The sequence below is a fragment of the Rhinopithecus bieti genome, unplaced genomic scaffold, assembly GCF_001698545.2.
Source record: "Rhinopithecus bieti isolate Rb0 unplaced genomic scaffold, ASM169854v2 scaffold_18548, whole genome shotgun sequence".
Classification (NCBI taxonomy): domain Eukaryota; kingdom Metazoa; phylum Chordata; class Mammalia; order Primates; family Cercopithecidae; genus Rhinopithecus; species Rhinopithecus bieti.
This window is the reverse complement of record NW_016809526.1, coordinates 450,962-465,097: the sequence shown is the minus strand read 5'-3', so window position 1 is coordinate 465,097 and position 14,136 is coordinate 450,962. Positions and strand designations below refer to the sequence as shown.

Here is a 14,136-nt window from a genome sequence, read left to right as displayed (position 1 = left end):
AGACGGAGTCTCACTCTGTCGCCCAGGCTGGAGTGCAGTGGTGTGATCTCCACTCACTGCAAGCTCCGCCTCCTGGATTCACGCCATTCTCCTGCCTCAGCCTCCTGAGTAGCTGGGACTACAGGCGCCCGCCACCGCGCCCGGCTAATTTTTGTATTTTCAGTAGAGCGGGGTTTCACTGTGTTAGACCACAGGGTGGTCTTGATCTCCCGACCTCGTGATCCGCCCATCTCGGCCTCCCAATGTGCTGGGATTACAGGCGTGAGCCACCGCGCCCGGCCCACACCTCTATATTTCTATGTGTATGTCTTTTATTCCTCTAGCGCCGCTGGGTTAGGGTCTCCCTGACCGAGCTGGTCTCAGCAATTTACTATTTTGATTACAAAACCATTAACCTGTGAATATATATGGGTATAATTCTAAGACATACATATATCCTCTTAAAAAGCAAACATAGGCTGGGCGTGGTGGCTCATGCCTGTAATCCCAACACTTTGGGAGGCCGAGGCAGGTGGATCACGAGGTCAGGAGTTCAAGACCAGCCTGGCCAAGATAGTAAAACTCCGTCTCTACTAAAACCTCAAAAATTAGCCAGGCATGGTGGGAGGTGCCTGTAATCCCAGCTACTTGGGAGGTTGAGGCAGGAGAATCGTTTGAACCCAGGTGGTAGAGGCTGAAGTGAGCCAAGATCGTGCCACTGCACTCCAGGCTGGGTGACAGAGTGAGACTCCGCCTCCAAAAAAAAAAAAAAAAAAAAGCAAACACAATATTATACTTAGTTTTATAATGAAGAGATAGTTAGTATATGTAAAGTTTAGTAGCTTGGGCTCTGGAGCCACAATATCAGGATTTAAAAAAATCCCAGTTTAACAACAGCTGTGTAACTGAGCAATTGATTAATTTCCCTGCATCTCACCTTGTGCATCCATAAATGGGGATGATAGCACCTACCTCAAAGGGCTGTTGTGAAAACTAAATTAATATTAGCAACTGCTTAGTATAGCACATGTCACATGGAAAACAGTGTTAGTACAGGAATCCAGGTGTTTTCACTTAACATCATTGTGCAATGTCATTTCCCTGAATCACTTAAAATGTCTGAGAATATTTTAATAGCTCTATTACTTGATTAAAATACGCCACAATCAACAAATTTCTTTTTCTAGCACATTAAATAAACACATTTTTATTGGCAGTTCTGATCATTTCCTAAATTTTTTTTTTTTTTTGAAATGGAGTCTCACTGTGTCACCCAGGCTGGAGTGCAGTGGCACGATCTTGGCTCACTGCAACCTCTGCCTCTTGGGTTCAAGTGATTATCCTGCCTCAGCCTCCCCAGTAGCTGGGATTATAGGCATCTGCGACCATGCCCGGCTAATTTTTGTATTTGTAGTAGAGACAGGGTTTCACCATGTTGGCCAGGCTGGTCTCAAACTCCTGACTTCAAGTCATCCACCCGCCTTGGCCTCCCGAAGTGTTAGGATTACAGGAGTGAGCCACTGCACCCAGTGATTTCCTAAACTTATAGAAACGGAGTTACTGTGTTAAAGGATATAAAAGCACAAAACACCCATCACAAGTTGCTTTCAGTTGTTTCTTAGGATTATACTTCCATCAGCAGCTTGGTGGGGTGCCTGCTTTTTAAAAGCTATGACTGAAGACAACAGCCTCCTCATTTACAAGGTATTTTGATATATAACATGCTAAATGGAGGCCTAGTATACACATCTGTTTTGAACTAAAACTTTAATTTATCAAGAATCTCATCTTACCCACTGTGAATCTCACTGTAGGAACAGAGAGGCTGTAAAGGAACATTAACAAATTTGGAATTTTGCCTGAGATCACAAACCTGGACTCAATTCTGTTAACAAAACTCATTCAGTAAACAAATATTTACTAAGCCATATCTATATATGTGTATGTGTATCTCTCTCTCTCTCTCTCTCTTAGGCACTGTTCTGGGTGCCTGGAAAACTTCAGTGAACATGGCCCTACTGAGAAGCAAAGGCTGACAAAAGATTTATACATGCTGAGAAAAAAACAGAACAATGGTTAGATTGGTTTTGTCATACTTCTTACTAGCTTCTCACAAACAATACAGGTTTAGAAGCCAAACTCATAAGGATAAGGGTGGTTTAATAATACATATTTCTCCAGATTCTTTGCTATTGTGTTGTAAACTGGTTGGAATTTGCACCTTGCCAACAAATTTTTGCTGAAGCACTTGCCAAACCAATTGTGGCAACTGTTAAACCAGAGGTCTGCTCCAGCATCTGGAACTGGACACAGACATAACGTGGTCATGTGTTGCTTGCTTTGGTAATTGCTTGGGAGGCTAGACTTGGGAGAATACTTACTGTGAGCCTGGCAGTTAATGGTGGATCCCAACAAAGAGGAAGTTTTCACCAATCTTTCAGTTTTGACATAAAAATGTAAATTTATAAACATAAAATTTTTTTATAGCCTTCAATTTTAGTAAGTGATAAGCCCTTGGGAGTTAAGAATTTAACTATATCCAAGTGCCCTGATTTTTCAATTCACTGAAGGTCAGAAAAAATGGCCATCATCATAATTTGGTTTACTTCTTTAGCAAATCTCTGTGGACTCAAAAATCAGTTAAACATAACTGATAGAAATGGAGCTTAAATATGACAGTAAGTGAAGCCAACTTAAGATATATGTGGAACAGCACTATATAAGTTATTACACATTAGCTTATATTAATACAACAATGGGACTGCAATTTGGAGAGATTCCTGGGACAGTGGAAGCAGCTGTGAGATAGGAATTCAGCAGAACTAGTTTCTAAGACAGGAGAGACAGTAAACAACAGGTCAGAAGACCCGACTGATAAGCCAGGATACAGTAAAGAAACCAGCCAGAACCAAGATGGTGACAAAAGCAACCTTCACCACTATCATACACTAATCATAATGCATGAGCACACTAAAAACCACCCCCACTGGCACCATAACAGTTTACAAATGCCATGGCAATATCTGGAAGTTACCCTGTATGGTCTGGACCGGGGACTCCTGGTTCCACAGAATCCCTGTCTCCCCTCCAGAAAACTCAGGAATAACCCACCACTTGTTTAACATATAATCAAGAAATGGCCATAAAATAGCCAGTTAGCAGGCCCCGCCTGCTGCCCACCTACCCCACCCCATTCTGCCTATGGGGTAGCCACCCTTTTATTCCCTTATTTTCAATAAACTTGCTTTCACTTTACTCTGTGGACTCATTCTTGAATTCTTTCCTGCATGAAGCCAAAAACCAACTTGGCCTCCAGGGCTGAGCCTCAATTTTGGTGTTCACCTGCAACAGTTGTAGAAGATCCTTAAGTGGTTTGCCCGTAAACTCCAGACCTATCAAATTCTATACTCCAATATGCCTAAATGCTTCATATAATCCATGGATATTATGAAGTAATAAACAGACTTACGCTGATATCGTATTATTAACAAGCTTCTCCTTGGCATCAAATATGGACATGAGGGAAACTGAAGGACGTTTCCAGTTACCATCCTAACATCTGCATCTGACTCTGAAGGGGAATCCACTAGCACTGGCCATACTCTTTCCTTTGTGAATCTATGTTATTTCTTAAGCCCAAAATCTTTTGGAAGACTTGCGTTTTGGGAAGACAGAGTTACCCTTTTGAAAATTGTGCAGACCACACTTTAGAATTCACTTTGAAGGGAAAAATTAGTTTTGCAAGGATGGTACCTACCTGCAAAACAAAATTTAATAGTCCTGGTGCAAAACACTTCTCCACAGGGAAACTGATTATTAAGCTGAAGCTGATTAACAATATTATTGCTTCTCAAAATTTAAATATCTTAACAAGATTCTTTGTATGCACAATTCTGATTTAGTAGATGTAGGGTGAGGTCTGAGATTTTGCATTTCTAACAAGCTCCAGATGATGCTAGTCTGGGGATTATCCTGAAGTGCAAGGTGATGGACAGTCATTAGAGAGACCAGGCAGAATTCAGAGGCTAGATACGGGACAGCAAACTAGGCACTGAGACTTCAGAGTCTCCCCAGAGTTTTGTTCTTTAAGATGTAATCCAGTCATTTTTTTTTTTTTTAATTAAAACGTAGGTTTAATGCAATTCCAACCATCATGCCAAAAGGATTATTTTGGAAATACACTAAATTATTTCAAGGTTATTCTAGAATAGGCAATAAAAAAGATGAATGTGGGAAGGAATGAAAGAGAATAGCAAGGGGAGTAAAATCATGTGATTAAGGAGGCATCAAGCATCATTAGGAAAGGAAATAAATGGTGGAGAACTAGCTATTTGGCAAAATGAACAGACAAAAACGCCCAAAACAAAAAAGAAGCTAGGCTGGGCATGCTGGCTCACGCCTGTAATCCCAGCACTGGGAGGCAGACGCAGATCAAGAGATAAGAGACCATCCTGGCCAACATTGTGAAACCCCGTCTCTACTAAAAATACAAAAATAAAATTAACCAGGGGAGGTGGTGTGCGCCTGTAGTCCCAGCTACTTGGGTGGCTGAGGCAGGAGTATCGCTTGAATCTGGGAGGCAGAGGTTGCAGTGAGCCGAGATCGTGCCACTGCACTGCAGCCTGGCAACAGAGGAAGACTCGGTCTCAAAAAAAAGAAGCTAAATTTAGATCCTCACCTAATAATATGCCTCTCCTTCAAATAAATTCTAGATGAATGAATCTAACACACCAAGAAAAATACAAAATCCCCACAAGAGAGAAGTGAATATTTAACAATCCTATGCCGCTCCTCCGAATAAATTCTAGATGTGTGAATCTAAAACACCAAGAAAAACACAAAACCCAAGAGAGAAGTGAATATTTAACAAACTCAGGGGTGAAGATTAAACTTATAATTGAAAGAAACAAGAAGGAAAGAAAAGTGATAGCTGACACTCTGTGTATGTGCATCCTCTGTATTTAAAAATAACACTAAAAGGTCAATGAGGAAAATGTTTATGTTATGACAAATTAATAGGAAAATAAGTACATCAAACCTAGAGTCTTCAAAAGACAACAGAACAGTGTGTTTAGAACTTCTGGGGTCCAGATCACAACCCCTTTGCTTTTCCAAGTGAAAAAAATCACTCCCCCATAGTGGTTTACTCTCATCAATGTACATTCTAGTCTTTCACATTAAAATAAAAATAGCAAGAACCTGAGTCCCTCACCATGTCCTTCCTCGGCTACCAATCCAGTTCTCTATGAGTTTGCTCGTGATCACAGTAAAAATTCTCCAAAGTCTCCATCTCCACCTCCTCACCTCCCTTTCCTTTTTCATAGTACTCCAATCTGGCATCTCCCCACCCTCCATTAAAATGGCTCTCATCAAAACTCCAGTCTTCATCTCATGCCAGTTCTCAATCAGTGCCCAACACAGCCTACTCATCCCTATGAAACACTTCCTCCTTTGGCTTTCCTCCCTCCAACCTCACTGGCTATTTTCTTCTTAGTTGCCTTTGTTGGTGTCTCCTCTACCAAAACTCCAAATCTGCACTAGGCATAAGGTAGCCCACTAGTTAGGTCACTACAGAGTCCTTGAAACATGGTTAGTCTGTGAGATATGCTGTAAAATTAAAATATCCAGTCTACTTTGAAGATGAAGATTTTTTTGAAGACTTAGCATGTGTTGAAAGCATAGTGTTTTGCACAGACAGGGTTAAACAAAAGAAATTAACTTCACCTGTTTTATTTTACTTTACTTCTAATGTAACTAGAAAAAATGTAAGACTGTATCTGTGGCTTGCATTAGATTTCTATTGGCCAGTGCTGTTCTAATTGTTGGCAGTGTCCTAGGGTTTGGTCTTTCTCCTCCTCAGCGTTGCCATCACAGTAAACAGTATCATCATCCATGCACTGGCTCATATTAGAGGCACAGAAAGGTAGACAGTAGTATTTTCAGACAATGGGAGTGTCCACAGAGCAGGGTTCCTAGACATTGGATTGCTTTGAGGACCTCAACCCTGTCCATTTACGGTTTTTAGTTTCTCCTCTGGAATGTATCTAAAGGAATTTAAGAAACCTTCTCTACTTGGCTCTCGTTTTTCTCTTTTTTAAAGTCCACAGTTTGTAATGGTAAAGACTTAAGCAAGTTCCTGAACTCTTTCAGGCCCTAAAATTCTAGTCATGTTTGAGGAGAATGCAAGCACTGCTCCTCTAAAGACGACTCATCTAACAAATATGCTGCCTCTGATCATGCCAGTTCCATCAATTCAACAGAGGGACTGAAATCTGGCACTAGGAACTTTGCAACAAAATCTGTGCCACTTGTTAAAAGTGAAAGACTTGATTTCATTCATATCTTAAAAACAACAGGGTTTTAGAAAAGACACACACGTAAGTCAAGATTCAATATTTAAACTTAAAACTCACGAAGTATCAAAACTACTAACCATTCTATAAGCACTCCTTTCAAGACGTTGACCATGTTTTCTCAGTCAGAAGGTTCAGATGACCTCAAGAATGCTAAGAAAAGAATAAGTAACACTGAATTAAAATCATTAACTTTCATATACTTTGGGGACTGCCTCTGAAATGAGGCAAAATAATTAAGTGTCAATATTTAACAGTTAAGTCTATGAAAGACAGTTAACATTAAGAAAAGAGACATTCTGATTTTTTAACAAAATTAAAATGAGTCTACTTGGAATATTAATGCCACATCTTACTTGCCAACCAACTCCACCCAAGGTCAATTAGCCCTAATAGAAGCAAGCGGCCTAACTCTACACCAGTGTGCCCAACCCAGGTGTAAACCGTCCGTTATTCAAAAGATTTCTTTTCCCATTCAGGAGAATGACAAAGGGTAAGATCCTGGGAGACAGGAATCAAAGATAGTTCTGAAAGGTGCTTCAAAAATTACACAGTGAGCCCAACCACCTCCTTTTAGTTTATATCTTATTTTATTGAGACAGGGTCTGGCTCTGTCGCCCAGGCTGGAGTGCAGTGGCGGGATCTCAGCTGACTGCAACCTCTTGCCTCCCAGGTTCAAGCCATTCTCCCACCTCAGCCTCTCGAGTAGCTGGGACTACAGACATGAGCTACCAAGCCCAACTAATTTATTGTATTTATTGTATTGTGTATATATATATATATTCACACACACACTTTGCGACACAGTCTCGCTCTGTCGCCCAGGCTGGAGTGCAGTGGCGTGATGGCAGCTCACTGCAACCTCTGCCTCCCGGGATCAAGAGATTCTCCTGCCTCAGCCTCCGAGCAGCTGGGACAACAGGCGCCCGCCACCACACCAGGCTAATTTTTGTATTTTTAGTAGAGATGGGGTTTCACCATGTTGGCCAGGCTGGTCTTGAACTCCTGATCTCAAATGATCCACCTAGCTCGGCCTCCCAAGCTGGAACTACAGGCGTGAGCCACCGTGTCCGGCCAATTTATTGTATTTTTAGTGGAGACGGGGTTTCACCATGTTGGTCAGGCTGGTCTCGAACTCCTGGCATCAAGTGATCCACCCGCCTCGGCCTCCCAATGAGCTGGGATTGCAGGCTGAGTCACCGCGCCCGGCCCCAACCACCTCATTTTACAAATGAGGAGACCAAAGGGAGAGATTAAGCCGTAGTTCCCGGGGAAAGGGTAAAAAAGTACAAGCCAGATTTCCAGATCTTGTGCCCCTTCACTAAATAAATCACGTCCCGTGCGGACCTAGGCTGGAAAGAAACCACTCAGCGTTGGCCCACTTAATTAACTTCCACTTACACCTGGGCGCAGGGCGAGCCCTAGCCCCACAGAAAACCCCCGATTAAACGAGTGCGGGACTGCAGTGCGGCCCCGCCAGGAAGGGCCTGGAGAGAGTGGGGGACACCGCCCTGTGCCCCCAGCACCCGATGGACGGGCTTCTTGGGCTTTCCTCTTCCTCCCCTCTTCCTTTGGGACCCCTCAGTCTTCCCACACCCCAACTTTCCCCAGCCGCTCGGACGCTCGCCACACACCTCAGCCCACAGATGCAGAAGCGCCTCGGCGTCGCGGACACAGTGCGCCTGCGCCGATACGTCATCGCGCTAGGGACGATGTTGTGAGTGGAGCGAGCCGGCAGAAGGCGGGCCCGGAGAGGCCGAGGGGGCGGGGTCACGAGCTGCCCGCCGCCGGGTGGAGGGCCCCGGCCCGGAGCCGCGGAAAGGGGAGGGCTCCCCAGACTACTGGGTCCGGCGAGCAGTTGGGGACGGGCTGAGTCCGCGTGCCGGCAGGTAGGACGTGAAGGCCGGGCTGGTGTAGGGGCGGACGGGGGTGTCGGCGTAGCTGGGCGCGGTGGGGAGTGGAGAGTAGGGAGGGCAGGGGCCGGACACGGCTGGGCACCACCGTAAGGCGCGCGGACCGGACCGACCCGCTGAAGCTCCCCTGGGTGTGAGGGCCTCTCTCTGGTGGTCGCGAGCCTGACTTGTCTTTCCCGGTCGCTGCCTTTCTCTGGCTGCTGTCGAGGCCTCGGGGAGTGCACCTACCGGTCCTTCTTCCCGGGCTCGGTAGTCACGGAGAGATAATAAGGAGGAGGAGGAAAGGGCCTCACCGGTCACTTCTGAGCCTTCCAGACCACCGCTTCCTGCTCCCTCTCTAACCCCAGAGATGGAACAGATTGAATACTGAGAGATCTCTAAACTCGGCAACGGTCATTGAAAAGTGAAAGACCCCAGAAGCTTCTAAAGTGATTCCCTTTCCCCAAATCTGTTCTGTAATCTAAAGGAGCACTCTCATTATTTTTACTAGTTGAAATATGAGATTCTTGTTTTCTGTTCCTTAGGTTAAATTGTACTTCCCGAATTAAGCTCATGCTACCTTCTTTGTTTTTTGAGATGGAGTCTCGGTCTGTCTGCCAGGCCGAAGTGCAGTGGCGCAATCTGGGCTCACTGCAACCTTCGTCCCCTGGGTTCAAACAATTCTCCTGCTTCAGTCTCCCTAGTAACTGGGATTACGGGCGTGCGTTACCACGCCTGGCTAATTTTCGTATTTTTAGTAGAGACGGGGTTTGTCCATGTTGGCCAGGCTGGTCTGGAATTTCTGATATCAGGTGATCCGCCCCCGTCAGCCTCCCAGAGTGCTGGGATTACAGGTGTGAGCCACCGCGCCCGACCTCATACTGCTTTTTTTTTTTTTTTTTTTTTGTTAACATCGTGTGTGTTCATGTGATGGCTTAGGAACCCAGCTCTTCCATTTAGTTGCCTCTTTCTATCCCTCAAATCTTTTCCAACTGGTGATTTCCATATTGTTGCACTGTCTTTAAAATAAAAAAAATTGCCTCCAAGTCTTCTTCTTCCCAAGTATCTTTTATTTGCTTTTTAAAATCTTGCATCCATTCTCTTCCTTGACCTCATCAGTTCCATTTTTGTGCGCTTGATGTGTGCCAGCTATTATTCTAGACACTTGGGATACAATGGTGAACAAGTAACTAATTTTGGTGGGGGCAGAGAGACACAAATCGGTTAAGGAATTAAGTACCATTTGGTGATATGATAAAGAGTGACTAGAGGAGTTATTTTGGCCAGGGGGATGTCAGAAATTGCCTTAATTTCTGCATTTAAAAACCTTCTGTATACCAGTAACAATTAACTAGGAGTTTTAATAATAAAGACACTATTCATAATGGCGTTGAAAACTGAAGTTATCTAGAAGTAGATGAACCTAAAGCTGTGTAGTCCTTTAGACAGAAAATTGTAAGGCTCTGTTGGAACACAAAAGATGACCCAAGTAAATGGTGAGATATACCGTATTCATGGATGGAAAGACTCAACAAAATGATGTCAATTTTCCTCAGTTCTACAAATTCAGTGTGATGCCAATTAAAATCACCATATAGTTTTATGGAACTTGACATGCTGAACTTAAAATTTATATGGAAAGGCAAAGGGCCAAGAATAGTGAAGTCAATTTTGAAGAAGAAGAAAAATAAGGTCTCTCCCTATCAGATACCAAAGCTTAATATAAAGTTGTAATTATTAAGGTGGTATGATATTGATTCAGGGATAGAGAAGTAGATTCGTGGAATAGAATAGAGACATTAGAAACATACCTATTTACGTATGGGAGCTTAGTATACCACTAAGTGGTATTACAAAGCAGGGGGAAAGCATAGACTATTCTAATAAAGGATGATGAAATATGTGGTTGGTGAGATATGTGGCATCATTGTGGAATACAGACAGGATTAGATTCTTTCAAACTACTGACAACAGTTTCCAGATAAAGACCTAAATGTGAATGGCACAGCTGCAAGGTATTTGGAAAGAAATATAAGAGACCATTGTCTCTAGGAAAGATTTCTTTTTTGTTTGCTTTGTTAAATCTTGTTACACATAAGATTTATCATGTTAACCATTTTGAGATGTTGAGTTCAGTGACTTCACATTGTGCAACCAGCACTACTATCTATCTCCAGAACTTTTTTTTTTTAAATCTCTCTGAGGATTTCTTAAGTTACAAAAAGCACCATTGAGGTGTCATTTTATTACTCCAAATGAGAGATGATATTGGCTTGAACTAGACAAGAGTGTAGCAGTGAATACAGAGAAAAATGGATGGATTTTGGGGTATGTTTTGATGGTAGAGAAGAGCAACTATGCATGGTTTGGATGTAGGGTAAGGGGAAAACAAGGAATCAAGGGCAACATCTGTTTTCTTGCTTCAATTAAGAGGTAGATCATTTACCATTTACAATAAAAAAGCATTGACCATTTGGTGGATGGTGATGGAGAAGATTTGTGGAGGAAGAGTTTGGGGAGAAAAAGTAAATAATTCTGTTTTGGATAGTTAAGTATGAAAGGCCTATTGGGCTGGGCGCGGTGGCTCAAGCCTGTAATCCCAGCACTTTGGGAGGCCGAGACGGGCAGATCACGAGGTCAGGAGATCGAGACCATCCTGGCTAACACGGTGAAACCCCGTCTCTACTAAAAAAATACAAAAAACTAGCCGCGCGAGGTGGCGGGCGCCTGTAGTCCCAGCTACTCGGGAGGCTGAGGCCGGAGAATGGCGTGAACCCAGGAGGCGGAGCTTGCAGTGAGCTGAGATCTGGCCACTGCACTCCAGTTTGGGCTACAGAGCAAGACTCCGTCTCAAAAAAAAAAAAAAAAAAAAAAAAAAAAAAAGGCCTATTGGACATCTAAGTGAAAATGTTCCGATAGCTGTTGGATAGATGGGTCAGGAAAGATCATAGCTAGAGGTACTCTGAGATCACTGGCATATAGATATTAAGAACTGTGGTGTATTAGAATTAGATCAGCTGTATTACACAGAAAACAAGATAATACTGGCTTAAATATGTATGTAATTGCATAGGTAGGCAACCATGCTTTTATGGCAGCAGCTCTGTAATCATCAGGGACTTGGATTCTTCTATCTGGCTGCTCTACCGTCCTTAATAAGATGCTTCATGGTAAGATGACTGCTTTAATTCAAACTGTCAGTTGCTCATTCTAGCAAGAGGGAGGAGGGAAGGAGGAAGAAAGGCACATACCTTCTTTTTAAGGACACTTTTCAGAAATTGCACGTGACACATCCACTCATATTTCATTAGGCAGTTCTTAGTAACCCATTGTTAACTAGAAAGAAAGAAAGAAAGGTGATGTAGTCTTTTTTGTTATCTGTGTACCCAGCTACAATTCAGGTTTTATTAATCAGAATGAAAGCATGAAATGAAGTTTCACTCTGGCTTTTTCTACCAGGGCAATGAAACTACTGATATGAAGATCCCAGTGACCTCCATATTGTTAAACTTAATGGAATTTTCAAATATTTGTTTTATTTTTAAATTATAGTCTCTTCCCTTTTCTTTCTGTGTCTTTCTTAGTCTAAAAATTTCTCCCTGTTCTCTACTTAACATCAGTGTTTGAGATTTTATGTAATCACCATCATAACCTTTTTTTTTTTTTTTTGAGACGGAGTCTTGTTCTGTCGCCCAGGCTGGAGTGCAGTGGCGCAATCTTGACTCACTGCAAGCTCCGCCTCCTGGTTTCAGCCATTCTCCTGCCTTAGCCCCACAAGTAGCTGGGACTACAGGTGACCGCCACCACTCCTGGCTAATTTTTTTGTATTTTTAGTAGAGACGGGGTTTCACCGTGTTAGCCAGGATGATCTCAATCTCCTGACCTTGTTCGGCCTTCCAAAGTGCTTGGGATTACAGGTGTGAGTAACCGTGCCTGGCCCCATAATCTTAAAGGTGCTTTTAAATAGAAATTGACAAGCAGACTCTAAAATTATGTGGAAGTACCAAGGACCTACAATAGTTCATCTTGAAAAGGAAGGACACAGCTGGAGAATTTATACTGCTAGCTTCAAGATTTACTTTAAAAACTACAGTAATCTGTAGTAATCTGTAGGGCGCGGTAGCTCACACCTGTAATCCCAGCACTTGGGGAGGCCAAGGCGGGTGGATCACAAGGTCAGGAGTTCAAGACCAGCCTGGCCAACGTGGTGAAACCCTGTCTCTACCCAAAATACAAAAATTAGCTGAGTGTGGTGGTGGGTGCCTGTAATCCCAGCTACTTGGGAGGCTGAGTCAGGAGAATTGCTTGAACCTGGGAGCGGAGGTTTCAGTGAGCTGAGATCGGGCCACTGCACTCCATCCAGCCTGGGTGACAGAGTGAGACTCTGTCAAAAACAAAAACGAAACAAACACAATAACAACAACAAAAAAACCTACAGTAATCTAAACAGTGCAATGTTTATATAAGGATAGATAAATAGATCGATGGAGTGGAATAGGTCCATACTTACATATTCCGTTAGGGTTTTTTTGTTGTTTCTTTGAGATGTGGGTCTCACTATGTTGCCTAGGCTGGTGTTGGGCTCCTGAGCTCAAGCAGTCCTCCTGCCTCAGGCTTCTGAGTAGCTGGGATTACAGGCATGTGCCACAGATATAGTCACTTGATTTGTGGTCTCAAGCAATCATCCCATCTTGGCCTCCCAAATCACTGGGATTATAGGCATGAGCCACCACACTTGGCCCTATGGTATACTTTTTATTGTTATTTTATAGTGTATTCCTCTATTCCTTCTACTTATAAAAAAATAAAATTTACTGTGAAACAGTATACCAAGTTACGCTGGCAGCAACCTCGTATATCTCGTGTCAAGTTAAGTTTAGAAATTACATGTCAGCTTTTTGAGGCATTATAAACCATCCTAAAGGCTACTGGCTAAAACAGACATTTATTATTGCTTGCAGGCTAAGGGCTGAATATGGATTTGTAGGGTCAGCTAGGGGCTGGCTAGTTCGATGTGGCTTCACATGCCTGGCGGCTGGTGCTGGCTGTCAGTTGGTACTTGTTGGCTTTATTAATAGGGATATTGGACATTTCTCTTGTGATCTAGCAGACTAACCTAGGCATCTTTACATGGTGTTGGTCACAGGGTTCTCAAGAGCAACAAGACAGAAGCTTTGATGTGCACGTACTTCCCAAGTCTCAGCTTGCATCATGCTTCTATTGTCCTATGACCAAAGTTACTCGTAAGATCAATCTAAAGTCACCATGGGAGGGAACTACCAAAGATCATGGTTACAGGAAAAGGAATAATTTGTGGTCATTAAAAAAAAAATCTGCATTTAAGACAAAAACTATGTGTAAAAAAAGCAGGCAAATATAAAAGTGAGTCAACTGGAAGTTTTAGAAATAAAAATTTTTGAAGTACTCAGTGGATGGATCAAATGATAGTCTAAATACAGCTAAACAGAAGATGATGAATTGGAAGATAGATTTGGGGAAATAATCCATAGTGCATGTCAGAGAGACAGAAAAAAATGGAAGAAGTTGAGATTTGAAGGTTAGACTTTAAAAATCTAGCATACATCTAATAGGAGTACCAGAAAGTAAAAGTTGAATGGGGGTCAAAGTGATAATTATTAAGAATATTGCAGAATTGAAGAAAAATGTGAGTTCTAAGATCGAAGGAGCATACCAAATCTTGAGTGGGGTATATAAAAACAAACCCATACTCAGACATAAAGTAGAGAATTGTAAGAAAATCGAAAACAAAGATCTTAAAACTGCCAGATGGAGTATAATATTGATACTAATGATAAGTAACATTTATTGAACATTTAATTTGGAATAGGCACTATTGTGTGTGTTTTACATATATTAACTTATGTGATTTTTTTTTTTTTTTTTTTTTTTTT

At 42.5% G+C, this 14,136-nt stretch overlaps 2 protein-coding genes across 3 annotated transcripts in view; one reads left to right on the top strand and one right to left on the bottom strand.

The window, feature by feature from the left end:
• The window catches only part of GTF2H5 (general transcription factor IIH subunit 5), a 15,167-nt gene extending 7,123 nt beyond the window's left edge, over positions 1-8,044 (bottom strand). The window contains exons 1-2 of the mRNA XM_017889661.1: positions 7,967-8,044; positions 6,413-6,485 (exon numbers count right to left, since the gene is read on the bottom strand). Coding sequence (XP_017745150.1) covers positions 6,413-6,447 — 35 coding nt within the window. The 5' untranslated portion in view covers positions 6,448-6,485; positions 7,967-8,044. The remainder of the gene's footprint in view (positions 1-6,412; positions 6,486-7,966) is intronic.
• Positions 8,045-8,091: 47 nt separating this feature from the next.
• SERAC1 (serine active site containing 1) overlaps positions 8,092-14,136 on the top strand; it is a 61,275-nt gene continuing 55,230 nt past the window's right edge. Inside the window, exon 1 of one of the 2 annotated variants that reach the window (XM_017889658.1) lies at positions 8,092-8,221. The gene's annotated coding sequence lies outside the window, so the exon portion shown is untranslated. The remainder of the gene's footprint in view (positions 8,222-14,136) is intronic. The other variant, XM_017889660.1, reaches the window with a different exon arrangement.